At 49.6% G+C, this 27,729-nt stretch overlaps 2 protein-coding genes across 5 annotated transcripts in view; one reads left to right on the forward strand and one right to left on the reverse strand.

The window, feature by feature from the left end:
- Nucleotides 1-26,141, reverse strand: KAT8 (lysine acetyltransferase 8). 4 transcript variants are annotated; one of them, XM_062512378.1, is made up of 12 exons: nucleotides 25,282-26,137; nucleotides 23,775-23,849; nucleotides 22,522-22,694; nucleotides 21,279-21,332; nucleotides 19,932-20,096; nucleotides 17,550-17,639; nucleotides 16,912-17,052; nucleotides 14,326-14,419; nucleotides 12,282-12,432; nucleotides 8,000-8,154; nucleotides 3,935-3,984; nucleotides 1-1,007 (listed from the first exon to the last, which is right to left on the reverse strand). In XM_062512378.1, the coding sequence occupies exons 1-12, from the start codon at nucleotides 25,505-25,507 to the stop codon at nucleotides 900-902; spliced, it is 1,482 nt and encodes a 493-aa protein (XP_062368362.1). In that variant the 5' UTR covers nucleotides 25,508-26,137; the 3' UTR covers nucleotides 1-899. The 4 variants fall into 4 exon arrangements, with proteins under 4 accessions (XP_062368362.1, XP_062368365.1, XP_062368364.1 ...); XM_062512381.1 differs by lacking the exon at nucleotides 19,932-20,096 and having other exon boundaries at nucleotides 25,282-26,141; XM_062512380.1 differs by lacking the exon at nucleotides 3,935-3,984 and having other exon boundaries at nucleotides 25,282-26,136.
- Nucleotides 26,107-27,729, forward strand: part of LOC134055876 (eukaryotic translation initiation factor 3 subunit C-like) — a 15,599-nt gene continuing 13,976 nt past the window's right edge. The window contains exons 1-3 of the mRNA XM_062512346.1: nucleotides 26,107-26,117; nucleotides 26,175-26,191; nucleotides 27,505-27,653. Coding sequence (XP_062368330.1) covers nucleotides 26,107-26,117; nucleotides 26,175-26,191; nucleotides 27,505-27,653 — 177 coding nt within the window. The remainder of the gene's footprint in view (nucleotides 26,118-26,174; nucleotides 26,192-27,504; nucleotides 27,654-27,729) is intronic.

A 27,729-nucleotide genomic window follows, 5' to 3' on the forward strand; every position in this document is an offset into this window, starting at 1 on the left:
CCTGGGGCACGCCTCTGTGAGCCCGGGTGACGCCTGGGTGACACCTGGGTGTGCCTGACACCTGTGTGTGCCTGTGACACCTGGGTGACACCTGTGTGACACCTGTGTGTGCCTGGGTGACACCTGTGTGACACCTGTGTAACACCTCTGTGTGCCTGTGACACCTGTGTGTGCCTGTGACACCTGTGTGACACCTGTGTGTGCCTGACACCTGTGTGTGCCTGTGTGACACCTGTGTGTACCTGTGTAACACCTCTGTGTGCCTGTGACACCTGTGTGACACCTGTGTGTGCCTGTGTGACACCTGTGTGCCTGTGACACCTGTGTAACACCTGTGTGACACCTGTGTGTGCCTGAGTGACACTGGTGCGACACCTGTGTCTGCTTGTGTGTGGCTGTGTGACACCTGTGTGTACCTGTAACACCTGTGTGACACCTGTGACACCTGTGTAACACCTGTGTGTGCCTGTGACACCTGTGTGACACCTGGGTGCCTGTCACCTGCCCTATGTCACCTGTGTGTGCCTGTGTCACCTCCACTTTTGTCACCTCCCTGTGTCACCTGTGTCTGTTACCTGGCTGTCCCCTCACCTGTCCCCAGGGTGACTCCGGGGGTCCCCTCACCTGTCCCCAGGGTGACTGCGGGGGTCCCCTCACCTGTCCCCTCACCTGTCCCCAGGGTGACTCCGGGGGTCCCCTCACCTGTCCCCAGGGTGACTCCGGGGGTCCCCTCACCTGTCCCCTCACCTGTCCCCAGGGTGACTCCGGGGGTCCCCTCACCTGTCCCCAGGGTGACTGCGGGGGTCCCCTCACCTGTCCCCTCACCTGTCCCCAGGGTGACTCCGGGGGTCCCCTCACCTGTCCCCAGGGTGACTCCGGGGGTCCCCTCACCTGTCCCCTCACCTGTCCCCAGGGTGACCTCCGGGGGTCCCCTCACCTGTCCCCTCACCTGTCCCCAGGGTGACTCCGGGGGTCCCCTCACCTGTCGCCTGGCCGGCACCTGGCACCTGGCGGGGGTGGTGAGCTGGGGTGACACCTGCGGCGCCCCCGACCCGCCCCGGGGTCTACACGGCCGTGTCCCCTCACCTGTCCTGGATCCTGGCCCTTGTCCCCGAGCTGTCCCGCGCCCCGCCCCCTCCCGAGCCACGCCCCTCGCCCCGCCCCTCCCCGACACCTGCGCGTTCGCGGAGCCGCCCCCGGGGTGGGCGTGGCCGATCTCACCTGAGCAGGGCGGGGCCCTGGGGGGGGAGGGGGGCGGTGGGGGGGAGGGGCGGGGGTGGGGCTTGGTGGGGGGTGGGGCTGGTGGGGGTGGGGCTGGTGCTGGGGTGGGGTTTGGGGTGAGAAACGGGGAAATTGGGGGAGGGGAGTGGGAAAAAAAAAAAAAAATTGGGAATTTTGGGGTGAAAAATGGGGATTTGGGGAAAAAATGGAAAATTTTGGGGGGGGGGAAAAATGGGAATTTTGGGGGGGGGGGGGGGGAAATGGAAAAATATGGGGGTGGGGAAATTGGGAATTTTGGGGGGGGGGAAATGGGGATTTGGGGGGAAAATTGGGAATTTTGGGGGAAAATTGGGAAGTTTTGGGAAAAAATGGAAAATTTGGGGGGGAAAAATGGGAATTTTGGGCGGGAAAAAATTGGGAATTTTGGGGGAAAATTGGGAATTTTTGGGAAAAAATGGAAAATAAGGGGGGGAAAATTGGGAATTTTTGGGGGGGGAAATTGGAATTTTGGGGTGAAAAATGGGGATTTTTGGGAAAAATGGAAAATTTGGGGGGAAAAATGGGAATTTTGGGGGGGAAAATGGAAAATATGGGGAAAAAATGGGAATTTTGGGGGAAAAATGGGAATTTTTGGGGAAAATTGGGAATTTTTTGGGGAAAAATGGAAAATATGGGGGGGGGAAATTGGGAATTTTGGGGGGAAAATTGGGGATTTTGGGAAAAATGGAAAATTTTTGGCCGGGAAAATTGGGAATTTTGGGGAAAAATGGAAAATTTGGGGAAGAAAATGGGAATTTTGGGGTGAAAAAATTGGGGATTTTTGGGAAAAAAATTGAAAATTTGGGGTGAAAAAATGAGAAATTTTGGGGTGAAAAATCCTAAATTTGAGAAATCCAAAAAGCCCCAAAATTTAAATCCTGGGATCGCCAAAATTTTTGGGATTTGACCCCAAAATGGAGCCCTGGGACCCCTCCCCTCCCCTCACCCCCACTCCCCAAAAAATTTTTGTGAACCCCCCCCCCCCAAAAAAAAAAAAAAAAATAAAAAAAATAAAAACTCGGAGACCCCTCCCCCCCCCTCTCCTGCTTTATTTGGGGTGGCCAAAATTTTGGGGGAAAAAAACCAAAATTTGGGAAAAATAAAAAAAAAAAAAATGAAGGAAGAAACAAACAAAAAAAAATCTCCAAAAAAATTGAGGAAAAAAAAATTAAAAAATTAAAAAATTGAGGGAAAAAAATGAAAATTCAGGAGCGAGAAATGAGAAAATTTTGGGGGAAAAAAATCAAAATTTGGGAAAAGAAAATTGTAGGGAAAAAAAAAAATTCCAAAAAATTGAGAGAGAAAAAAAAAAAATTAAAAAAATTTTTGAGGGAAAAAAATGAAAATTGAGGAGCGAGAAATGAGAAAATTTGGGGAAAAAAAAATAAAATAAAAATAGAGGGAAAAATTCCCAAATTTTGGACAAAAAAAACAAAAAAAGAGGAAAAAAAACCAAAAAAAATTTGGGTGAAAATAAAAAAAAAAATTCAAAGGGAAAGTCCCAAAATTTTGGAAAAAGATCCCAAAAATTTGGGGAGGAAAACCCCAAAATTTGGGTAAAAAAAAAAAAATTTGAATTTAGGGGGAAAAAAAAAAAAATTTCAAAATTTAAAGAAAAACTCCAGAGTTTGGGAAAAAAAAAATTGAGGAGAAAAATTCAAAATTTGGGGAAAAAAAATTCAAATTTTGGGGAAAATTCCAGAATTTGGGGGGAAAAATAAAAAAAAAAATAAAAATAAAAAGAAAATTCTGGGAAAAATTCTGAGATTTTGGGAAAAATTTTAGAATTTGGGCAAAAATTGTAAAAAAGTGAAAGAAGAAAAAAAAAATCAAAATTTTGGGTGAAAATTGCAAAATTTTAGGGGAAAAAATCCCAATAAAAATTCAGGAAAAATTCTGAAAATTTGGGTAAAAATTCTGAAATTTTGGGTAAAAAAAAAAATCAGGAAAAATTCCAAAATTTTGGGGAAAAAAAACCACCAAATTTCAGGAAAAATTCCAAAATTTTGGAGTAAAAATTCCCAAATTTTCGAGGTTCAAATTCCAAAATTTTGAGTAAAAATTCCCAAATTTTTCAGGTTAAAACTCCCAAATTTTGGATTAAAAAAAAAAAAAAACCCTAAAAAATTCAGGAAAAAATCCAAAACTTTTGGGTAAAAGTTCCCAAATTTTTCAGGTTAAAACTCCCAAAATTTTGAGTAAAAATTCCCAAATTTTGAGTAAAAATTCCCAAATTTTCGAGGTTAAAATTCCCATATTTTGAGTAAAAATTCCCAAATTTTTCAGGTTAAAACTCCCAAATTTTGAGTAAAAATTCCCAAATTTTCGAGGTTAAAATTCCCAAATTTTGAGTAAAAATTCCCAAATTTTTCAGGTTAAAACTCCCAAATTTTTGAGTAAAAATTCCCAAATTTTCGAGGTTCAAATTCCCAAATTTTGAGTAAAAATTCCCAAATTTTTCAGGTTAAAACTCCCAAATTTTGGATTTAAAAAAAAAAAAAAAACCCTAAAAAAATTCAGAAAAAAATCCAAAATTTTTGGGTGAAAATTCCCAAATTTTGGGGGGGGAAAATAAAAATAAAACCGCAATGAAATAAAATTTTCTTGTCGGATTAAAATTTCATTGTAATTTTTTAATTATTTTTTAAATTTTTTAATTTCATTTTTTGGCCACCTTGGGCTGTTTGTGCTTCGGGGGAGCCCAGCGCAGGCAGACGGAGTCGACTGCAAGGCAAGCAATTAGTGGGGTCATTAAGGAGCTAATTAATCAATTAATTAATGAATGAATTAATTAATGAGAGTTAATCAGAGAGCGGCAATTCATCAATCGAGGGGATAATGAACGGGAATTAATGAATTAATGAATGAATTAATTAATGAGAGTTAATCACAGGGCGGCAATTCATCAATCGAGGGGGCAATGAACGGGAATTTATTAATTAATTAATGAATTAATTAATGAGAGTTAATCACAGAGCGGAAATTCATCAATCGAGGGGGCAATGAACGGGAATTTATTAATTAATTAATGAATGAATTAATTAATGAGAGTTAATCACAGAGTGAAAATTCAGCACCCGAGGGGATAATGAATGGGAATTAATGAATTAATGAATTAATTAATTAATGAGAGTTAATCAGAGAGCGGAAATTCAGCACCCCAGGGACAATAAAGGGGAATTTGTTAATTAATGAATTAATTAATGAATGAATTAATGAGAGTTAATCACAGAGCGGCAATTCATCAATCGAGGGGATAATGAACGGGAATTAATGAATTAATTAATGAATTAATTAATTAATGAGAGTTAATCACAGAGCGGTAATTCATCAATCGAGGGGATAATGAACGGGAATTTATTAATTAATTAATGAATGAATTAATTAATGAGAGTTAATTAGAGAGCGGCAATTCATCAATCGAGGGGGCAATGAACGGGAATTTATTAATTAATGAATTAATTAATTAATGAGAGTTAATTAGAGAGCGGCAATTCATCAATCGAGGGGATAATGAATGGGAATTAATGAATTAATTAATGAATGAATTAATTAATGAGAGTTAATCACAGAGCGGCAATTCATCAACCGAGGGGGCAATGAAGGGGAATTTATTAATTAATGAATGAATTAATTAATTAATGAGAGTTAATCACAGAGTGACAATTCAGCACCCGAGGGGATAATGAATGGGAATTAATTAATTAATGAATTAATTAATTAATGAGAGTTAATCACAGGGCGGCAATTCAGCACCCCAGGGGACAATAAAGGGGAATTTATTAATTAATGAATTAATTAATTAATGAGAGTTAATCACAGAGCGGCAATTCATCAATCGAGGGGACAATGAACGGGAATTTATTAATTAATTAATGAATGAATTAATTAATGAGAGTTAATTAGAGAGCGGCAATTCATCAATCGAGGGGATAATGAATGGGAATTAATGAATTAATTAATGAATGAATTAATTAATGAGAGTTAATCACAGGGCGGCAATTCATCAATCGAGGGGACAATGAACGGGAATTTATTAATTAATGAATGAATGAATTAATTAATGAGAGTTAATCACAGGGCGGCAATTCATCAATCGAGGGGACAATGAAGGGGAATTTATTAATTAATGAATTAATTAATGAGAGTTAATCACAGGGCGGCAATTCATCAATCGAGGGGACAATGAAGGGGAATTTATTAATTAATGAATTAATTAATGAGAGTTAATCACAGGGCGGCAATTCATCAATCGAGGGGACAATGAACGGGAATTTATTAATTAATGAATGAATTAATTAATTAATGAGAGTTAATCAGAGAGTGAAAATTCAGCACCCGAGGGGATAATGAATGGGAATTAATGAATTAATGAATTAATTAATTAATGAGAGTTAATCAGAGAGCGGCAATTCATCAATCGAGGGGGCAATGAACGGGAATTTATTAATTAATGAATGAATTAATTAATGAGAGTTAATCAGAGAGTGACAATTCATCACCCGAGGGACAATAAAGGGGAATTAATTAATTAATTAATTAACTAATGAGTGTTAATTAGAGAGTGACAATTCATCACCCCAGGGACAACAAATGGGAATTAATTAATGAATTGATTAATTAATTAATTAGCGTTAATTACAGAGCACCAATTCATCACCCCAGGGCCCAATGCACGGGAATTTATTAATTAATGAATTAATTAATGAGCGTTAATTAGAGAGCGCCAATTAGAGAGCGTTAATTAGGGCGGGGTTCATTAATGGGTTTGGGACTGAACCATTCAGTGCCGATCACGGGGGGTCGGGGGTGTGTTAATTACCAGGAGCTCATTAAGGTGCGTTAATTAACGATCACATTCCTTATGGAACCCTCATTAAAGGGCTCACTCAGGTGTCAATCATTACCGATAATTAATTAATGGTCGTTCGTTAATGAAGCTTCATTAATGGGTTTGGGACTGAACCATTCAGTGCCTATCACGGGGGGGTGTGTTAATTACCAGGAGCTCATTAAGGTGCGTTAATTAACGATCACATTCCTTAAGGAACCCTCATTAAAGGGCTCACTCAGGTGTCAATCATTACCGATAATTAATTAACGGCCGCTCGTTAATGAAGGTTCATTAATGGGTTTGGGACTGAACCATTCAGTGCCGATCACGGGGGGGGTGTGTGTTAATTACCAGGAGCTCATTAAGGTGCGTTAATTAACGATCACATTCCTTAAGGAACCCTCATTAAAGGGCTCACTCAGGTGTCAATCATTACTGATAATTAATTAATGTCAGTTCATTAACACCTGGGCATTGGTGGGGGTTTGGGACTGAACCATTCAGTACCGATCACGGGGGGGTGTGTGTTAATTACCAGGAGCTCATTAAGGCACCTTAATTAACGACCCCGTGGCTCCAGACACGCCCATTAAAGGGCTCACTCAGGTGTCAATCATTACCGATAATTAATTAATGTCAGCTCATTAACACCTGGGCATTGGTGGGGGTTTGGGACTGAACCATTCAGTACCGATCACGGGGGGGTGTGTTAATTACCAGGAGCTCATTAAGGCACCTTAATTAACGACCCCGTGGCTCCAGACACGCCCATTAAAGGGCTCACTCAGGTGTCAATCATTACCGATAATTAATTAACGGCCGCTCGTTAATGAAGGTTCATTAATGGGTTTGGGACTGAACCATTCAGTGCCGATCACGGGGGGGTGTGTGTTAATTACCAGGAGCTCATTAAGGTGCGTTAATTAACGATCACATTCCTTATGGAACCCTCATTAAAGGGCTCACTCAGGTGTCAATCATTACCGATAATTAATTAATGTCAGTTCATTAACACCTGGGCATTGGTGGGGGTTTGGGACTGAACCATTCAGTGCCGATCACGGGGGTGTGTGTTAATTACCAGGAGCTCATTAAGGTGCGTTAATTAACGATCACATTCCTTAAGGAACCCTCATTAAAGGGCTCACTCAGGTGTCAATCATTACCGATAATTAATTAATGTCAGTTCATTAACACCTGGGCATTGGTGGGGGTTTGGGACTGAACCATTCAGTGCCGATCACGGGGGGGTGCGTTAATTACCAGGAGCTCATTAAGGTGCGTTAATTAACGATCACATTCCTTATGGAACCCTCATTAAAGGGCTCACTCAGGTGTCAATCATTACCGATAATTAATTAATGTCAGTTCATTAACACCTGGGCATTGGTGGGGGTTTGGGACTGAACCATTCAGTGCCGATCACGGGGGGGGTGCGTTAATTACCAGGAGCTCATTAAGGCGCCTTAATTAACGACCCCGTGGCTCCAGACACGCCCATTAAAGGGCTCACTCAGGTGTCAATCATTACTGATAATTAATTAATGTCAGTTCATTAACACCTGGGCATTGGTGGGGGTTTGGGACTGAACCATTCAGTGCCTATCACGGGGGGGTGTGTGTTAATTACCAGGAGCTCATTAAGGCGCCTTAATTAACGACCCCGTGGCTCCTGACAGGCCCAGACAGGCTCATTAAAACCCGACCATCATTACCAAAACCTAATTAACGCTCCCTCATTAAGACACGCCCTTCACCAACAACCCCGGACCCAACCCACGCTGATCTCAGCGGGGTGGGAGGGGTTTCCCCACCCGCGCCCCTCGTTAATCCCTCCCTAACGAGCGGGGGCGGCGCTAATTAAGAGCGAGGGCGTTAATGAGGAGGGCGTGGTTAATTGCTGACCGGTGATGGGCGGTCTCTTGTACTGGGCGCTCTTGAGGTGCTCCTCCACCAGCTTGGGCGTGACGCAGATGACGTGCTGCCCCTTCCAGTACTTGACCATGTTCAGCGACTGCAGCGTGCTGATGATGTCGGTCTGAGTGATGCTGGTCATCTGGCTGGGGACACAGAGTGACCACAGTGACCGCTGAGTGACCACAGTGACCGCTGAGTGACCACAGTGACCACTGACCCATGGGAGTGACCACAGTGACCACAGTGACCACAGTGACCACAGGGATCACTGCACCGAGCACAGGGGCTGATGATGTCGGTCTGAGTGATGCTGGTCATCTGGCTGGGGACAGAGTGACCACAGTGACCGCTGAGTGACCACCGAGTGACCACTGACCCATGGGAGTGACCACCGAGTGACCACAGTGACCACCGAGTGACCACAGTGACCACAGTGACCACAGTGACCGCAGTGACCACTGACCCATGGGAGTGACCACAGTGACCACAGGGATCACTGCACCGAGCACCGGGGCTGATGATGTCGGTCTGAGTGATGCTGGTCATCTGGCTGGGGACAGAGTGACCACAGTGACCGCTGAGTGACCACAGTGACCGCCGAGTGACCACAGTGACCGCTGAGTGACCACCGAGTGACCACAGTGACCACTGACCCATGGGAGTGACCACAGTGACCACAGGGATCACTGCACCGAGCACTGGGGCTGATGATGTCGGTCTGAGTGATGCTGGTCATCTGGCTGGGGACACAGAGTGACCACAATGACCACAGTGACCACCGAGTGACCACAGTGACCACAGTGACCACAGTGACCGCTGAGTGACCACCGAGTGACCACCGAGTGACCACAGTGACCACAGTGACCACAGTGACCACAGTGACCACAGGGATCACTGCACCGAGCACCGGGGCTGATGATGTCGGTCTGAGTGATGCTGGTCATCTGGCTGGGGACACAGAGTGACCACAGTGACCACAGTGACCACAGTGACCGCTGAGTGACCGCTGAGTGACCACTGACCCATGGGAGTGACCACAGTGACCACAGTGACCACAGTGACCACAGTGACCACAGTGACCACAGGGATCACTGCACCGAGCACCGGGGCTGATGATGTCGGTCTGAGTGATGCTGGTCATCTGGCTGGGGACAGAGTGACCACAGTGACCGCTGAGTGACCACCGAGTGACCACAGTGACCACAGTGACCACAGTGACCACAGGGATCACTGCACCGAGCACCGGGGCTGATGATGTCGGTCTGAGTGATGCTGGTCATCTGGCTGGGGACAGAGTGACCACAATGACCACAGTGACCACAGTGACCGCTGAGTGACCACAGTGACCACTGACCCATGGGAGTGACCACAGTGACCACAGTGACCACAGTGACCACAGTGACCACAGGGATCACTGCACCGAGCACCGGGGCTGATGATGTTGGTCTGAGTGATGCTGGTCATCTGGCTGGGGACAGAGTGACCACAATGACCACAGTGACCGCTGAGTGACCACCAAGTGACCACAGTGACCGCTGAGTGACCACAGTGACCGCTGAGTGACCACAGTGACCGCTGAGTGACCACCGAGTGACCACCGAGTGACCACAGTGACCACAGTGACCACAGTGACCACAGGGATCACTGCACCAAGCACTGGGGCTGATGATGTCGGTCTGAGTGATGCTGGTCATCTGGCTGGGGACACAGAGTGACCACAGTGACCACAGTGACCGCTGAGTGACCACAGTGACCGCTGAGTGACCACAGTGACCGCTGAGTGACCACCGAGTGACCACAGTGACCACAGTGACCACAGTAACCGCTGAGTGACCACAGTGACCACAGTGACCACTGACCCATGGGAGTGACCACAGTGACCACAGAGACCACAGTGACCACTGAGTGACCACCGAGTGACCACTGACCCATGGGAGTGACCGAGTGACCACTGAGTGACCAGAGAGTGACCCCTGAGTGACCACAGTGACCCCTGAGTGACCCTGAGTGACCCCTGAGTGACCCCTGAGTGACCCCTGAGTGACCCTGAGTGACCACCGAGTGACCACAGTGACCACTGACCCATGGGAGTGACCAAGTGACCACTGAGTGACCCCTGAGTGACCCCTGAGTGACCCTGAGTGACCCCTGAGTGACCCCTGAGTGACCCTGAGTGACCCCTGAGTGACCCTGAGTGACCCCTGAGTGACCCCTGAGTGACCACTACCATTCCACACTGCCTTGCACTGCTTTTATGGGGTTTAACAGAACCATACTGGTCCATACTGGTCCATACTGGTCCATACTGGTCTCTATTGATCTCTATGGGGTTTTTTGGGCCCATACTGGTCTGTACTGGTCTGTACTGGTCTGTACTGGTCTGTACTGGTTTATACTGGTCCTACCTGAGGTCCTTGATGGACAGGGTCCCCCGGAAGTCCCTGAGGATCTCCCACACCCATTATCCATACGGGTCCATACTGGTCTATACTGGTCCATACTGGTTTCTATTGATCTCTATGGGGTTTTTTGGGCCCATACTGGTCTGTACTGGTCTGTACTGGTTTATACTGGTCCTACCTGAGGTCCTTGATGGACAGGGTCCCCCGGAAGTCCCTGAGGATCTCCCACACCCATTATCCATACTGGTCCATACTGGTCCATACTGGTTTCTATTGATCTCTATGGGGTTTTTTGGGGCCATACTGGTCTGTACTGGTCTGTACTGGTTTATACTGGTCCTACCTGAGGTCCTTGATGGACAGGGTCCCCCGGAAGTCCCTGAGGATCTCCCACACCCATTATCCATACTGGTCCATACTGGTCCATACTGGTTTCTATTGACCTCTATGGGGTTTTTTGGGCCCATACTGGTCTGTACTGGTCTGTACTGGTTTATACTGGTCCTACCTGAGGTCCTTGATGGACAGGGTCCCCCGGAAGTCCCTGAGGATCTCCCACACCCATTATCCATACTGGTCTATACTGGTCCATACTGGTTTCTATTGATCTCTATGGGGTTTTTTGGGCCCATACTGGTCTGTACTGGTCTGTACTGGTTTATACTGGTCCTACCTGAGATCCTTGATGGACAGGGTCCCCCGGAAGTCCCTGAGGATCTCCCACACCCATTATCCATACTGGTCCATACTGGTCTATACTGGTCCATACTGGTTTCTATTGATCTCTATGGGGTTTTTTGGGCCCATACTGGTCTGTACTGGTCCGTACTGGTTTATACTGGTCCTACCTGAGATCCTTGATGGACAGGGTCCCTCGGAAGTCCCTGAGGATCTCCCACACCCATTATCCATACTGGTCTATACTGGTCTATACTGGTTTCTATTGATCTCTATGGGGTTTTTTGGGCCCATACTGGTCTGTACTGGTCTGTACTGGTCTGTACTGGTCTGTACTGGTTTATACTGGTCCTACCTGAGGTCCTTGATGGACAGGGTCCCCCGGAAGTCCCTGAGGATCTCCCACACCCATTATCCATACTGGTCCATACTGGTTTCTATTGATCTCTATGGGGTTTTTTGGGCCCATACTGGTCTGTACTGGTCTGTACTGGTTTATACTGGTCCTACCTGAGATCCTTGATGGACAGGGTCCCCCGGAAGTCCCTGAGGATCTCCCACACCCATTATCCATACTGGTCCATACTGGTTTCTATTGATCTCTATGGGGTTTTTTGGGCCCATACTGGTCTGTACTGGTCTGTACTGGTCTGTACTGGTCCGTACTGGTTTATACTGGTCCTACCTGAGATCCTTGATGGACAGGGTCCCCCGGAAGTCCCTGAGGATCTCCCACACCCATTATCCATACTGGTCCATACTGGTTTCTATTGATCTCTATGGGGTTTTTTGGGCCCATACTGGTCTGTACTGGTCTGTACTGGTTTATACTGGTCCTACCTGAGGTCCTTGATGGACAGGGTCCCCCGGAAGTCCCTGAGGATCTCCCACACCCATTATCCATACTGGTCTATACTGGTCCATACTGGTTTCTATTGATCTCTATGGGGTTTTTTGGGCCCATACTGGTCTGTACTGGTCTGTACTGGTTTATACTGGTCCTACCTGAGGTCCTTGATGGACAGGGTCCCCCGGAAGTCCCTGAGGATCTCCCACACCCATTATCCATACTGGTCTATACTGGTCTATACTGGTTTCTATTGATCTCTATGGGGTTTTTTGGGCCCATACTGGTCTGTACTGGTCTGTACTGGTCTGTACTGGTCCGTACTGGTTTATACTGGTCCTACCTGAGGTCCTTGATGGACAGGGTCCCCCGGAAGTCCCTGAGGATCTCCAGCAGCACCCAGGACCAGTAACTGCGGTAGCTGAGCTTGCCCAGGTCCGAGAGCGGCTTCTCCGGGGAGCCCACGGTGCTCTCCAGCTTGGAGAGTTCATAACCTGCAATTCCCACCCAAAAATGAACCAAAATCACCCCAATCCCACCCAAAATCCCACCCTGAATTCCAGGGAATCCAAGGATTTTCAAGGGTCCCAAAATTCCCCACAAAAATCCCCAGATATCCCCAAAAATCCCCAAAATTCCCCACAAAAATCCCCAGACATCCCCAAAAATCCCCGCAAAAATCCCCAAAATTCCCCATAAAATCCCCATAAAAATCCCCCAAAAAATCCCCCAAATCCCCCCAAAAATCCCCAAAATCCCCCCCCAAAATCCCCAAAATCTCCCAAAAAATCCCCAAAATATCCCCAAAATATCCCCAAAATCGCCCCAAAAAATCCCCAAAATCTCCAAAAAATTCCCAAAATCTCCAAAAAATCTCGCCAAAAAATCCCCAAAATTCCCCCAAAAAATCCCCCAAATCTCCCCAAAAAATCCCCACGGAAAATTCTGAATTTTGACCCTGGTGCTCTCCAGCTTGGAGAGTTCATAACCTGCAATTCCCACCCAAAAATGAACCAAAATCACCCCAATCCCACCCAAAATCCCACCCTGAATTCCAGGGAATCCAAGGATTTTCAAGGGTCCCAAAATTCCCCACAAAAATCCCCAGATATCCCCAAAAATCCCCAAAATTCCCCACAAAAATCCCCAGATATCCCCAAAAATCCCCGCAAAAATCCCCAAAATTCCCCATAAAATCCCCATAAAAATCCCCCAAAAAATCCCCCAAATCCCCCCAAAAATCCCCAAAATCCCCCCCCAAAATCCCCAAAATCTCCCAAAAAATCCCCAAAATATCCCCAAAATATCCCCAAAATCACTCCAAAAAATCCCCAAAATCTCCAAAAAAATCCCCAAAATCTCCAAAAAATCTCGCCAAAAAATCCCCAAAATTCCCCCAAAAAATCCCCCAAATCTCCCCAAAAAAACCCCAAAAAATCCCCACGGAAAATTCTGAATTTTGACCCTGGTGCTCTCCAGCTTGGAGAGTTCATAACCTGCAATTCCCACCCAAAAATGAACCAAAATCACCCCAATCCCACCCAAAATCCCACCCTGAATTCCAGGGAATCCAAGGATTTTCAAGGGTCCCAAAATTCCCCACAAAAATCCCCAGATATCCCCAAAAATCCCCAAAATTCCCCCCAAAAATCCCCATAAAATCCCCATAAAAATCCCCACAAAACCTCCAAAAAATCCCCAAAATCCCCAAAAAATCCTCAAAATCTCCCCCAAAATAACCCCCAAAATATCCCCAAAAAATTCCCCAAAATCTCCCCAAAACAATCCCCAAATTCCCCCAAAAAATCCCCAAAAATCCCCAAAAATCCCCAAAATCTCCCCAAAAAAATCCCCAAAATCTCCCCAAAAAAAAATCCCCAAAAATCCCCAAAATCTCCCCAAAATCTCCCCAAAAAAAAGCAAAATCTCCCCAAAAAAACCCCAAAAACCTCCCCAAAAATCCCCAAAAATCCCCAAAAATCCCCAAAATCTCCCCAAAATGTCCCCAAAAAAAACCAAAACCTCCCCAAAAATCCCAAAAAAAATCCCCAAAATCCCCCCAAAAAATCCCCCAAATTTCTTCACTAATCCCAAAATCCTGCTGCAATTTCTCCCAAATCCCAGAAACCCCAAAATTCCCAATTTTTTTACCCCCCAAAAAAACCCCAAATATTCCAAAATTTTTGTTTTTTTTTTTTTCCTTTAATCCCCCAAAAATCCAACATTCCCAACGTTTCCTCTCCCATTTTTTTGGGGGTTTTTTTTTGTTTTTTTTTTTTTTTTCCCTCCCGATCTTTAAAACTCCCTAAAAATACCCAAAAAATCCCCAAAATTTTTGGGGATTTTTTGGGTTTTTTTGTTTTTTTTTTTTGTTTTTGGGAACTCACTGAAGGCGATGAGGAATTTTCCGTAACCCCGGCGCTGATACGGGGGCAGGGTCAGGATGCAAGCAACGTTGTTCCCGTCTGGGGACTCTTTTTCCTGCAAAAAATCCAAATTTTGGGCAAATTCCCAAAAAATTCCCAAATTTTCAGGTCTTTTCCGACAAAAAATTGGAATTTTTTGGGATTTTTTAGCATTTTTTTGGGGATTTTTTGGGGTTTTTTGGGGCATTCCGGAAATCCAGGTGAGGTCGTTCCCATCTGAGAATTTTTTTTCCTGCAAAAAATAAAAATTTTGGGCAAATTCCCAAAAAATTCCCAAATTTTCGGGTCTTTTCCGACAAAAAACTGGAATTTTTTGGGATTTTTTAGCATTTTTTGGGGATTTTTTGGGGGTTTTTTGGGGCATTCTGGAAATCCAGGTGAGGTCGTTCCCGTCTGAGAATTTTTTTCCTGCAAAAAATCCAAATTTTGGGCAAATTCCCAAAAAATTCCCAAATTTTCGGGTCTTTTCTGACAAAAAATTGGAATTTTTGGGGATTTTTTAGCATTTTTTTGGGGATTTTTTGGGGGTTTTTTGGGGCATTCTGGAAATCCAGGTGAGGTCGTTCCCGTCTGAGAATTTTTTTCCTGCAAAAAATCCAAATTTTGGGCAAATTCCCAAAAAATTCCCAAATTTTCGGGTCTTTTCCGACAAAAAATTGGAATTTTTTGGATTTTTTAGCATTTTTTTGGGATTTTTTGGGGTTTTTTGGGGCATTCTGGAAATCCAGGTGAGGTCGTTCCCGTCTGAGAATTTTTTTCCTGGGAAAAATCCAAATTTTGGGCAAATTCCCAAAAAATTCCCAAATTTTCGGGTCTTTTCCGACAAAAAATTGGAATTTTTGGGGATTTTTTAGCATTTTTTGGGGATTTTTTGGGGGTTTTTGGGGCATTCCGGAAATCCAGGTGAGGTCGTTCCCGTCTGAGAATTTTTTTCCTGCAAAAAATAAAAATTTTGGGCAAATTCCCAAAAAATTCCCAAATTTTCGGGTCTTTTCCGACAAAAAATTGGAATTTTTTGGGATTTTTTAGCATTTTTTTGGGATTTTTTTGGGGGTTTTTTGGGGCATTCCGGAAATCCAGGTGAGGTCGTTCCCGTCTGAGAATTTTTTTTTCTGCAAAAAATCAAAATTTTGGGCAAATTCCCAAAAAATTCCCAAATTTTCGGGTCTTTTCCGACAAAAAATTGGAATTTTTGGCGATTTTTTAGCATTTTTTTGGGATTTTTTGGGGGTTTTTGGGGCATTCCGGAAATCCAGGTGAGGTCGTTCCCATCTGAGAATTTTTTTCCTGCAAAAAATAAAAATTTTGGGCAAATTCCCAAAAAATTCCCAAATTTTCGGGTCTTTTCCGACAAAAAATTGGAATTTTTGGCGATTTTTTAGCATTTTTTTGGGATTTTTTGGGGGTTTTTTGGGGCATTCTGGAAATCCAGGTGAGGTCGTTCCCGTCTGGGAATTTTTTTTCCTGCAAAAAATCCAAAATTTTGGGCAAATTTGGGGATTTTGAATTTGCTTCAGGTGAGAGAAAGAAGCCCCAGGTATACCCAGGTGTGCCCAGGTACCCCCAGGCATATCCAGGTGTGTCCCAGGTGTGTCCCAGGTGTGTCCCAGGTGTGTCCCAGGTGCCCCCAGTTGTACCCACGTGAACCCCAGGTGCCCTCAGGTACCCCCAGGTATATCCAGGTGTGGCTCAGGTGCGCCCAGGTGTTTCCCAGGTATATCCAGGTGCCCCCTGCTGTGCTCAGGTGTATCCAGGTGCCCCCAGGTATATGCAGGTGTGCTCAGGTGTACCCCCAGGTATCTCCCAGGTGCCCCCACATGTATCCAGGTGCCCCCACGTGTGCCCAGGTGTACCCCAGGTGCTCCCAGGTGTACCCCACTTGCATCCAGGTGTTCCCAGGTGCTTCCAGGTGTATCCCACGTACCCCCAGGTGCACCCCACTTTTATTCAGGTGCCCCCACGTGTGCCCAGGTGTGTCCCAGGTGTACCCCAGGTACCCCCAGGTGCTCCAAGATGTACCCCACTTGTATCCAGGTGTCCCCAGGTGTATCCAGGTGTACCCCAGGTACCCCCAGGTGTATCCCAGGTGCTCCCAGGTGCACCCCACTTGTATCCAGGTGCCCCCACGTGTACCCAGGTGTGTCCCAGGTGCACCCCAGGTGCTCCCAGGTGTGTCCCAGGTGTATCCCAGGTACATCCAGGTGTGTTCCAGGTGTGTCCCAGGTGTACCCCAGGTGCTCCCAGGTGCATCCCAGGTGCATCCAGGTGTGTCCCAGGTGTATCCAGGTGCTCCCAGGTGCATCCAGGTGTGTCCCAGGTGTACCCCAGGTACATCCAGGTGTGTTCCAGGTGTGTCCCAGGTGTACCCCAGGTGCTCCCAGGTGCATCCAGGTGTGTCCCAGGTGTACCCAGGTGCTCCCAGGTGCACCCCAGGTGCTCCCAGGTGTATCCAGGTGTACCCCAGGTACATCCAGGTGTGTTCCAGGTGTGTCCCAGGTACCCCCAGGTGTACCCCAGGTGCTCCCAGGTGCCCCCAGGTGCGCTCACCTTGGAGAAGTAGCCCACGATGTGCGCGCCCTGGCGATCGACCTCGGTGAGCAGGTAGAACACGAAGGGCTCCACGTCGAAGTAGAGCGTCTTGTGGTCCAGGAACAGCTTGGCCAGCAGGCACAGGTTCTGGCAATAGATCTGAGCAGGGCACACCTGAGCGCTCACCTGGGCACACCTGCACCGCCCCAAAGGCCCCCAAAAAAATCCCCAAAAAAATCCCGCAAAAAATCCCCCCCAAAATGACCCAAAAAGGGTCAAAAATCAACCCAGGTTTCTCAACAGGTGAGAGGATTCTGTTCACAGGACAGGTGAGCACACCTGAGCGCTCACCTGGGCACACCTGCAGCGCCCCAAAACCCCCCCAAAAAAATCCCCAAAAAAATCCCGCAAAAAATCCCCCCCAAAAATGACCCAAAAAGGGCCAAAAATCAACCCAGGTTTCCCAACAGGTGAGAGGATTCTGTTCACAGGACAGGTGAGCACACCTGAGCGCTCACCTGGGCACACCTGGAGTGTCAAAATCCCATCAAAATCCCCCCAGAAAATCCCACAAAAAATGAGCCAGGTGAGATGATTTTGTTGCCAGGACAGGTGAGCACACCTGGGAGCTCACCTGGGCACACCTGGGCGCTCACCTTGTGGTCCTTGCCGTCCACCTCGTACACGGAGATGTTTCCCTTCCGGTAAATCTCGCGGCCCGGCGGCTGTCGCCATTGGCACTGGCCCTGCACAGGTGAGACAGGTGAGGGTCAGGTGCGGCACAGGTGTGACCGGGTGTGTCCCAGGTGAGCTCAGGTGTGCCCCAGGTGTGTTCGTGTGTGCCAGGTGTAAACCAGGTGTAGCCCAGGTGCTTCCTAGGTGAGGCTCAAGCGTATCCCAAATGTACCCAGGTGTGCTAAGGTGGGCCCCAGGTGTATCCCAGGTGTGCCCAGGTGTATTCAGGTGTGGCTTAGGTGTGTTCAGGTGCACCCCAGTGTGTGAAGGCGTGCCCAGGTGTGTCCCACATGCACCCAGTTGTACCGAGGCCTATCCCAGGCGCACCAGGTGTGTGCCCAGGTGTATCCCAGGTGTACCAGGTGTCTCCAGCTGCATCCAGGTGTGTCCCATGTGTACTCAGGTGCCCCCAGGTGTATCCCAGCTGTCCCCAGGTATATTCCAGCTGTACCCAGCTGTACTCAGGTGTATCCCAGGTCCCAGGTGCGCCCAGGTGTATCCCAGCTGTCCCCAGGTGTGTTCCAGGTATACCCAGGTGTATCCCAGCTGCCCCCAGGTGTGTCCCAGGTGTATCCCAGGTGTATCCCAGCTGCCCCCAGGTGTGTCCCAGGTGTATCCCAGGTGTATCCCAGCTGTCCCCAGCTGCCCCCAGGTGTGTCCCAGCTGCCCCCAGGTGTATCCCAGCTGCCCCCAGGTGTGTTCCAGGTGCCCCCAGGTGTCTCCCAGCTGCCCCCAGGTGTGTTCCAGGTGCCCCCAGGTGTGTCCCAGCTGCCCCCAGGTGTGTTCCAGGTGCCCCCAGGTGTGTCCCAGCTGCCCCCAGGTGTGTCCCAGCTGCCCCCAGGTGTGTCCCAGCTGCCCCCAGGTGTATCCCAGGTGCCCCCAGGTGTGTTCCAGGTGCCCCCAGGTGTGTCCCAGCTGCCCCCAGGTGTGTTCCAGGTGCCCCCAGGTGTGTCCCAGCTGCCCCCAGGTGTGTCCCAGGTGTACCCAGGTGTGTCCCAGCTGCCCCCAGGTGTATCCCAGCTGCCCCCAGGTGTGTTCCAGGTGTGCCCAGGTGTATCCCAGCTGCCCCCAGGTGTGTTCCAGCTGCCCCCAGGTGTGTTCCAGGTGTGCCCAGGTGTATCCCAGCTGCCCCCAGGTGTATCCCAGCTGCCCCCAGGTGTGTTCCAGGTGTACCCAGGTGTATCCCAGCTGCCCCCAGGTGTGTTCCAGGTGCCCCCAGGTGTGTTCCAGGTGCCCCCAGGTGTGTTCCAGGTGTATCCCAGCTGTCCCCAGCTGCCCCCAGGTGTGTTCCAGGTGCCCCCAGGTGTGTCCCAGCTGCCCCCAGGTGTGTCCCCAGCTGCCCCCAGGTGTGTTCCAGGTGCCCCCAGGTGTGTCCCAGCTGCCCCCAGGTGTGTTCCAGGTGTACCCAGGTGTATCCCAGCTGTCCCCAGCTGCCCCCAGGTGTGTCCCAGGTGTACCCAGGTGTATCCCAGCTGCCCCCAGGTGTGTTCCAGGTGTGCCCAGGTGTATCTCAGCTGCCCCCAGGTATATTCCAGCTGTACCCAGCTGTACTCAGGTGTATCCCAGGTCCCAGGTGTGCCCAGGTGTATCCCAGGTGCGCCCAGGTGTATCCCAGGTGCCCCCAGGTGTATCCCAGGTGCCCCCAGGTGTGTTCCAGGTGCCCCCAGGTGTATCCCAGGTGCCCCCAGGTGTGTTCCAGGTGCCCCCAGGTGTGTCCCAGCTGCCCCCAGGTGTGTTCCAGGTGTGCCCAGGTGTATCCCAGCTGCCCCCAGGTGTATCCCAGCTGCCCCCAGGTGTGTTCCAGCTGCCCCCAGGTGTGTTCCAGGTGTGCCCAGGTGTATCCCAGCTGCCCCCAGGTGTGTTCCAGCTGCCCCCAGGTGTGTTCCAGGTGTGCCCAGGTGTATCCCAGCTGCCCCCAGGTGTATCCCAGCTGCCCCCAGGTGTGTTCCAGCTGCCCCCAGGTGTGTTCCAGGTGTGCCCAGGTGTATCCCAGCTGCCCCCAGGTGTGTTCCAGGTGTGCCCAGGTGTATCCCAGCTGCCCCCAGGTGTATCCCAGCTGCCCCCAGGTGTATCCCAGCTGTCCCCAGCTGCCCCCAGGTGTGTTCCAGGTGTACCCAGGTGTATCCCAGCTGCCCCCAGGTGTGTTCCAGGTGTACCCAGGTGTGTCCCAGCTGCCCCCAGGTGTATCCCAGCTGCCCCCAGGTGTGTCCCAGCTGCCCCCAGGTGTGTCCCAGCTGCCCCCAGGTGTATCCCAGCTGTCCCCAGCTGCCCCCAGGTGTGCCCAGGTGTGCCCAGGTGAGTACCAGGTGCAGCCGGTAGCTCCTCTCGTACTTCATGTACTTGAGGCAGAACTCGCAGATCCAGAGCTTCGGCTGCTTCCCATAATCCTCCGGGAACGGCGAGAAGTACCAGGCGTCGATCTCGTAGTGCCCGATGTGGATCTTGTCCACGTACTTCACCTTGGTGATCTGCAGGTGAGCGCAGGTGAGCGCACCTGGAGCGCCCCAATCCCCAGGGGGAAAATCCCACAAACAATTCCCAGAGAAATCTCCCCCCCCTCCCCCCAAAAAAAAAAAAAAAAAAAAAAAAAAAAGACACAAAACCGGCCCGGGATCCCTCCCAGGTGAGAGGATTGCGTTCACGGCACACCTGGGCACACCTGGGCACACCTGGGCACACCTGGAGAGCCCAAATCCCATAAAAATCCCATAAAAATCCCCAAAAAATGTCCTAAATCCTGTTCAGGTGACGATCTCCAGGTGTTTACAGAGCAGGTGAGCACACCTGGACACACCTGGGGGTACCTGGGGCACACCTGGGGCACACCTGGGGGTACCTGAGCACACCTGGGGCACACCTGGGGGTACCTGGGACACACCTGGGGGTACCTGGACACACCTGGGGGTACCTGAGCACACCTGGGGGTACCTGGGGCACACCTGGGGGTACCTGGGACACACCTGGGGGTACCTGGGACACACCTGGGGCACACCTGGGGCACACCTGGGGGTACCTGGGACACACCTGGGGGTACCTGAGCACACCTGGGGGTACCTGGGGCACACCTGGGGGTACCTGAGCACACCTGGGGGTACCTGGGACACACCTGGGGGTACCTGGGACACACCTGGGGGTACCTGGACACACCTGGGGGTACCTGAGCACACCTGGGGGTACCTGGGACACACCTGGGGGTACCTGGGACACACCTGGGGGTACCTGAGCACACCTGGGGGTACCTGGGGCACACCTGGGGGTACCTGAGCACACCTGGGGGTACCTGGGACACACCTGGGGGTACCTGGGGCACACCTGGGGCACACCTGGGGGTATCTGGGGCACACCTGGGGGTACCTGGGGCACACCTGGGGGTACCTGAGCACACCTGGGGCACACCTGGGGGTATCTGGGGCACACCTGGGGCACACCTGGGGGTACCTGGGGCACACCTGGGGTTACCTGAGCACACCTGGGGCACACCTGGGGGTACCTGGGACACACCTGGGGCACACCTGGGGGTATCTGGGGCACACCTGGGGGTACCTGGGACACCCCTGGAGGTACCTGAGCACACCTGGGGGTACCTGGGGCACACCTGGGGCACACCTGGGACACACCTGGAATTCTGGGATGCCCCATTCCCCACTCACCGCCTCGTGCTCCTTCTCCAGCGCCGCCGTGGTCGGATCCATCTCGGCGTAGGTCTGCCAAAACCAGTATGGACCAGTATGAACCAGTAACAACCAGCACAAACCAGCACAGACCGATACGGACCAGTACGGACCAATAAAAACCAGCAACAACCAGTAGAGACCAGTGGTCAGCACACTCCCAGTCCATCCCAGTCCATCCCAGTCCATCCCAGTCCATCCCAGTGCCCCCTAAAGCAATCCCAGTTCCCTTTAACTCCAGCCCACTCCTCTCCCAGTGCCTCCCAGTTTATCCCAGTCCCCTCTAACTCCATTCCAGTCCCTCCCAGTGCCCCCAAATCCCCTCCCAGTCCATCCCAGTGCCCTCCCAGTCCCCTTCAAATCCACCCCAGTCCCCTCCCAGTTTATTCCAGTCCCTTCCAGTCCCCTTTTAACTCCCTCCTGGTTCCCTCCCAATCCATCCCAGTCTCTCCCAGTCCATCCCAGTTCCCTCTAACTCCCTCCCAGTCCACCCCAGTCCCCTCCCAGTTTATCCCAGTCCATCCCAGTCCATTTTAACTCCCTCCCAGTCCCCTTTAACACCATCCCAGTCCACCCCAGTCCCTCCCAGTCCCCTTTAACTCCCCCCCAGTCCCTCCCAGTCCAACCCAGTCCCCTCTAACTCCCCCCCAGTCCCTCCCAGTCCCCTCTAACTCCGTCCCAGTCCACCCCAGTCCCCTCCCAGTTTATCCCAGTCCATCCCAGTTCCCTCTAACTCCCTCCCAGTCCACCCCAGTCCCCTCCGAGTCTATCCCAGTCCATCCCAGTCCACTTTAACTCCCTCCCAGTCCCCTTTAACTCCATCCCAGTCCACCCCAGTCCCTCCCAGTCCGCTTTAACTCCCCCCCAGTCCCTCCCAGTCCAACCCAGTCCCCTCTAACTCCCTCCCAGTCCAACCCAGTCCCCTCTAACTCCCCCCCAGTCCCTCCCAGTCCCCTCTAACTCCCTCCCAGTCCAACCCAGTCCCCTCTAACTCTCTCCCAGTCCCTCCCAGTCCCCTCTAACTCCCTCCCAGTCCAACCCAGTCCCCTCTAACTCCCTCCCAGTCCACCCCAGTCCCCTCTAACTCCCTCCCAGTCCCTCCCAGTCCCCTCTAACTCCCCCCCAGTCCCTCCCAGTCCCCTCTAACTCCCTCCCAGTCCACCCCAGTCCCCTCTAACTCCCCCCCAGTCCCTCCCAGTCCCCTCCCAGTCCCTCCCAGTACCTTCTGCACGTGGTTGATCTCGTCGTGTTTCCGTTTCTGGTTCCGGGTGATTTTGCGCTCGGGTTCCGCCAGTTCCCCCAGGAACGGTTCCGAGCTCTTCTGGGCCGCCTCCTTCAGGCTCTTGGACAGAGCCAGGCGGTTCCGGTCCACCCACTCGTCCAGCCGCCGGTTAACTGGGAGCACTGGTTTGTACTGGGAGCACTGGGACCGTCCCAGTCCACCCCATCCCGACCATTCTGTTCCAATCCTGCTAAATCCCCCTGCGCTGGTTTGTACTGGTTTGTACTGGGAGCCATCCCCAGCCGGTTCCGGTCCACCCACTCGTCCAGCCGCCGGTTAACTGGGAGCACTGGTTTGTACTGGGAGCACTGGGACCGTCCCAGTCCACCCCATCCCGACCATTCTGTTCCAATCCTGCTAAATCCCCCTGCGCTGGTTTGTACTGGTTTGTACTGGGAGCCATCCCCAGCCGGTTCCGGTCCACCCACTCGTCCAGCCGCCGGTTAACTGGGAGCACTGGTTTGTACTGGGAGCACTGGGACCGTCCCAGTCCACCCCATCCCGACCATTCTGTTCCAATCCTGCTAAATCCCCCTGCGCTGGTTTGTACTGGTTTGTACTGGGAGCCATCCCCAGCCGGTTCCGGTCCACCCACTCGTCCAGCCGCCGGTTAACTGGGAGCACTGGTTTGTACTGGGAGCACTGGGACCGTCCCAGTCCACCCCATCCCGACCATTCTGTTCCAATCCTGCTAAATCCCCCTGCGCTGGTTTGTACTGGTTTGTACTGGGAGCCATCCCCAGCCGGTTCCGGTCCACCCACTCGTCCAGCCGCCGGTTAACTGGGAGCACTGGTTTGTACTGGGAGCACTGGGACCGTCCCAGTCCACCCCATCCCGACCATTCTGTTCCAATCCTGCTAAATCCCCCTGCGCTGGTTTGTACTGGTTTGTACTGGGAGCCATCCCCAGCCGGTTCCGGTCCACCCACTCGTCCAGCCGCCGGTTAACTGGGAGCACTGGTTTGTACTGGGAGCACTGGGACCGTCCCAGTCCACCCCATCCCGACCATTCTGTTCCAATCCTGCTAAATCCCCCTGCGCTGGTTTGTACTGGTTTGTACTGGGAGCACTGGGACCGTCCCAGTCCCCCCCAATGCCTCCCAGTCCTTCCCAGTTTGTCCCAGTCCATCCCAATCCCCTCCCAGCCCCCTCCCAGTTCCTCCCAGTATATCCCAGTACATCCCAGTACTCACATCCCACGTAGTGCACGTAGAACTCCTCCCGCGCCTCCTGCTCGTTCAGACGGGACTGGATCACCTCGGCCGAGTCTGGAACAAACTGGGACCAGTAACAAACTGGGAATGGACTGGGAACGGGACTGGAACAATCTGGGACCAGTAACAAACTGGGAATGGACTGGGAACGGGACTAGAACAAACTGGGACCAGTAACAAACTGGGAATGGACTGGGAACGGGACTAGAACAAACTGGGACCAGTAACAAACTGGGAATGGACTGGGAACGGGACTAGAACAAACTGGGACCAGTAACAAACTGGGAATGGACTGGGAACGGGACTAGAACAATCTGGGACCAGTAACAAACTGGGAATGGACTGGGAACGGGACTAGAACAATCTGGGACCAGTAACAAACTGGGAATGGACTGGGAACAGGACTGGAACAATCTGGGACCAGTAACAAACTGGGAATGGACTGGGAACGGGACTAGAACAAACTGGGACCAGTAACAAACTGGGAATGGACTGGGAACGGGACTAGAACAAACTGGGACCAGTAACAAACTGGGAATGGACTGGGAACGGGACTAGAACAAACTGGGACCAGTAACAAACTGGGAATGGACTGGGAACAGGACTGGAACAATCTGGGACCAGTAACAAACTGGGAATGGACTGGGAACGGGACTGGAACAAACTGGGACCAGTAACAAAAAGGGAATGGACTGGGAACGGGACTGGAACAAACTGGGACCAGTAACAAACTGGGAATGGACTGGGAACAGGACTAGAACAAACTGGGACCAGTAACGAACTGGGAATGGACTGGGAACGGGACTGGAACAAACTGGGACCAGTAACAAACTGGGAATGGACTGGGAACGGGACTGGAACAAACTGGGACCAGTAACAAACTGGGAATGGACTGGGAACGGGACTGGAACAAACTGGGACCAGTAACAAACTGGGAATGGACTGGGAACGGGACTAGAACAAACTGGGACCAGTAACAAACTGGGAATGGGACTGGAACGAACTGGGACCAGTAAAAAAATGGGAATGGACTGGGAATGGGACTGGAACAAACTGGGACCAGTAACGAACTGGGACCAGTAACGAACTGGGACCAGTAACTAACTGGGAATGGACTGGGAACGGGACTGGGACCAGTTCTGAAGCAGGGGGGGACTGAGAATGGCATTGAGACCAGTTCCCCATTCCCAGTATTCCCAGTTCCCCCAGTCCCATTCCCAGTACTCGCAGTCCTTCAAGTACCCCGCTCCCAGCACTCCCAGTATCCCTTTCCCAGTATTCCCAGTACCCTTTTCCCAGTGCTCCCAGTATCCCATTCCCAGCATCCCGCTCCCAGCATCCCGCTCCCAGCGCTCCCAGTTTCCCGCTCCCAGCGCTCCCAGTGCTCCCAGTATCCCATTCCCAGCATCCCGCTCCCAGCATCCCGCTCCCAGCGCTCCCAGTTTCCCGCTCCCAGCGCTCCCAGTGCTCCCAGTACAGCACTCACGCCAGCTCCCATCGGCCCTCCTGCACAAATACGTCTCCCCGATCTCCACCGCCACCTCCGCGTCCCTCGCAGGCCCCGCCGCTCCCTGAGGGCCCCGAGCGGTGCCGGGACCCCCCCCGGGAATTCCCGGAGCCTCCGGAGCCGCTCGGGGCCCTCCCGGGGCCCCCCCGGACCCTCCCGGGGCCTCCGCGGCCGCTCCGGGGCCGCCGCCGCTCGCCGCCGCCATCTTGGAGCGCGCCGGAAGTGACGAGTAGGGCGGGAAGCGTTGCTAAGAGACGGCGGAAATAGCGGGGCTCGGTCGCTAGGAAACGACGTAAAGGGCGGAAATTGGTCACTAGGACAGGACGTAAAGCACGGAAATCGGGCGCTAGAACACGACGGAAAGGGCGGGAATTGGTTGCTAGGACACGACGTAAAGGGCGGAAATGGGTTGCTAGGACACGACGTAAAGGGCGGGAATTGGTCGCTAAGAGACGACGTAAAGCGCGGCGCTTGTTCCAAATTCCCGATTTTTTTTTTACCCCAAATCCCCAAATTTTTTCCCCCAAATCTCCTTTTTTATTTTTATTCTTTTTTATTTTTATTCTCTTTTTTTTCTTTTGTTAAGCGCAAATTCCCGCTTTTTTGGGTTAAAATTCCCCAGGTTTTTTTCGCGCCGAATTCCCAATTATTATTTTTTTATTATTATTATTATTATTTTTATTTTTTATTTTTTATTATTTTTTAACCTCAACTTCCCAATTTTTTTACCCCCAAATTCCCGATTTTTTTCCCCGGGGGAGGGGGAGGGGAATTTCCCGGGATTCCCCCTCCCCCTCCCCCTCGATGACGTCACCGTGACGTCACCGTGACGTCACTCAGAACCTTCGGACTTTGCCCCTCCCCCACCCGAGGAAATGGAAGCGCTCCGGTACCGGGGGGGGGGGGGGGGGGGGGGAGAAATTTGGGAAAATTTTGGGAAATTTTGGGAAAATTTGAGGAAATTCGAGGAGATCTGGGGGAATTTTGGGAAAATTCGCGGTGAAATTTGGGGGATTTGGGGAAAATTTGGGAAAATTTTGGGAAATTCGGGGTGGATTTAATGGAAATTTTTGGGGAATTCGGGGTGGATTTAATGGAAATTTTTGGGGAATTCGGGGGGGATTTAATGGAATTTTTTTGGGAATTCGGGGGGGATTTAATGGAATTTTTTTGGGTGGATTTTTTGGGGATTTGAGGGAATTTTTTTGTTGAAATTTCGGGGGAATTTGAGGGAATTTCGGGTGGATTTTGGGTGGATTTTTTGGGGATTTGAGGGAATTTTTTTGTTGAAATTTTGTGTGGATTTGAGGGAATTTCGGGGAGGAATTTTGGAGGAAATCCGAGTGATTTTTTATTTTCTTTTTTTTAAAATTTTCTTTTATTTTTATTTTCTTTTTTTCTTTTTTTCCTTTTTTTTTTTTTTGAACCGGGAGGCGGCTTTCCTTTTTTTAAAATTATTTTATTTTTTAATCAATTTTATTATTTTCTTTTTAATTAATTTAATTCTTTTCTTTTTTTAAATAATTTAATTATTTAATTTTAAAATTAATTTAATTATTTTATTTTTAAATTAATTTAATTTTTTATATTTAAATTAATTTAATTATTTTATTTTTAATTAATTTAATTATTTAATTTTTAAACTAATTTAATTATTTAATTTTTAAAATTAATTTAATGATTTTATTTTTTAATTAATTTAATTATTTATTTTTAATTAATTTAATTATTTTATTTTTAAATTAATTTAATTATTTAATTTTTAAAATTAATTTAATGATTTTATTTTTAAAATTAATTTAATTATTTAATTTTTTAAAATTAATTTAATTATTTAATTTTAAAAATTAATTTAATGATTTTATTTTTTAAATTAATTTAATTATTTTATTTTTAAATTAATTTAATTATTTAATTTTTTAAATTAATTTAATGATTTTATTTAATTAATTTAATTATCTTCTTTATTAATTTAATTATTTAATTTTTAAAATTAATTTTATGATTTTGTTTTTTTAATTAATTTACTTACCTTTTTTTATTACTTTAATTATTTAATTTTTTAAATTAATTCAATGACTTTATTTTTTAAAATTAATTTAATTATTTTCTAATTAATTGTTTTATTTTTTTATTTTTTTTAAACCCCCCCTCCCCCACTCCCCTCCCCCCCCCTCCCCCTCCCCCTCCCCTCCCCCAAAGCTCCTGGACCCGACGTTTTTGGAACCCCTCCCCCACCCCCCCCCGCCCCTCCCCCACCCCCCCCAGGCCCTTCTGATCATTCCAGGGGGGTGGGGGAGGGGCGGCCCCGGGGGGTCCTGGCGGCGAATTTGGGGGAGCTTCAGGAGCAGGTGGGGGCCCCTCCCCCCACCCCCAAATTAACGTTAATTAAACCCCGTTCATTAACGAGGCTCCTCCCCTTGGAAA

The sequence above is a fragment of the Cinclus cinclus genome, chromosome 36, assembly GCF_963662255.1.
Source record: "Cinclus cinclus chromosome 36, bCinCin1.1, whole genome shotgun sequence".
NCBI classification, from domain to species: Eukaryota; Metazoa; Chordata; class Aves; order Passeriformes; family Cinclidae; genus Cinclus; species Cinclus cinclus.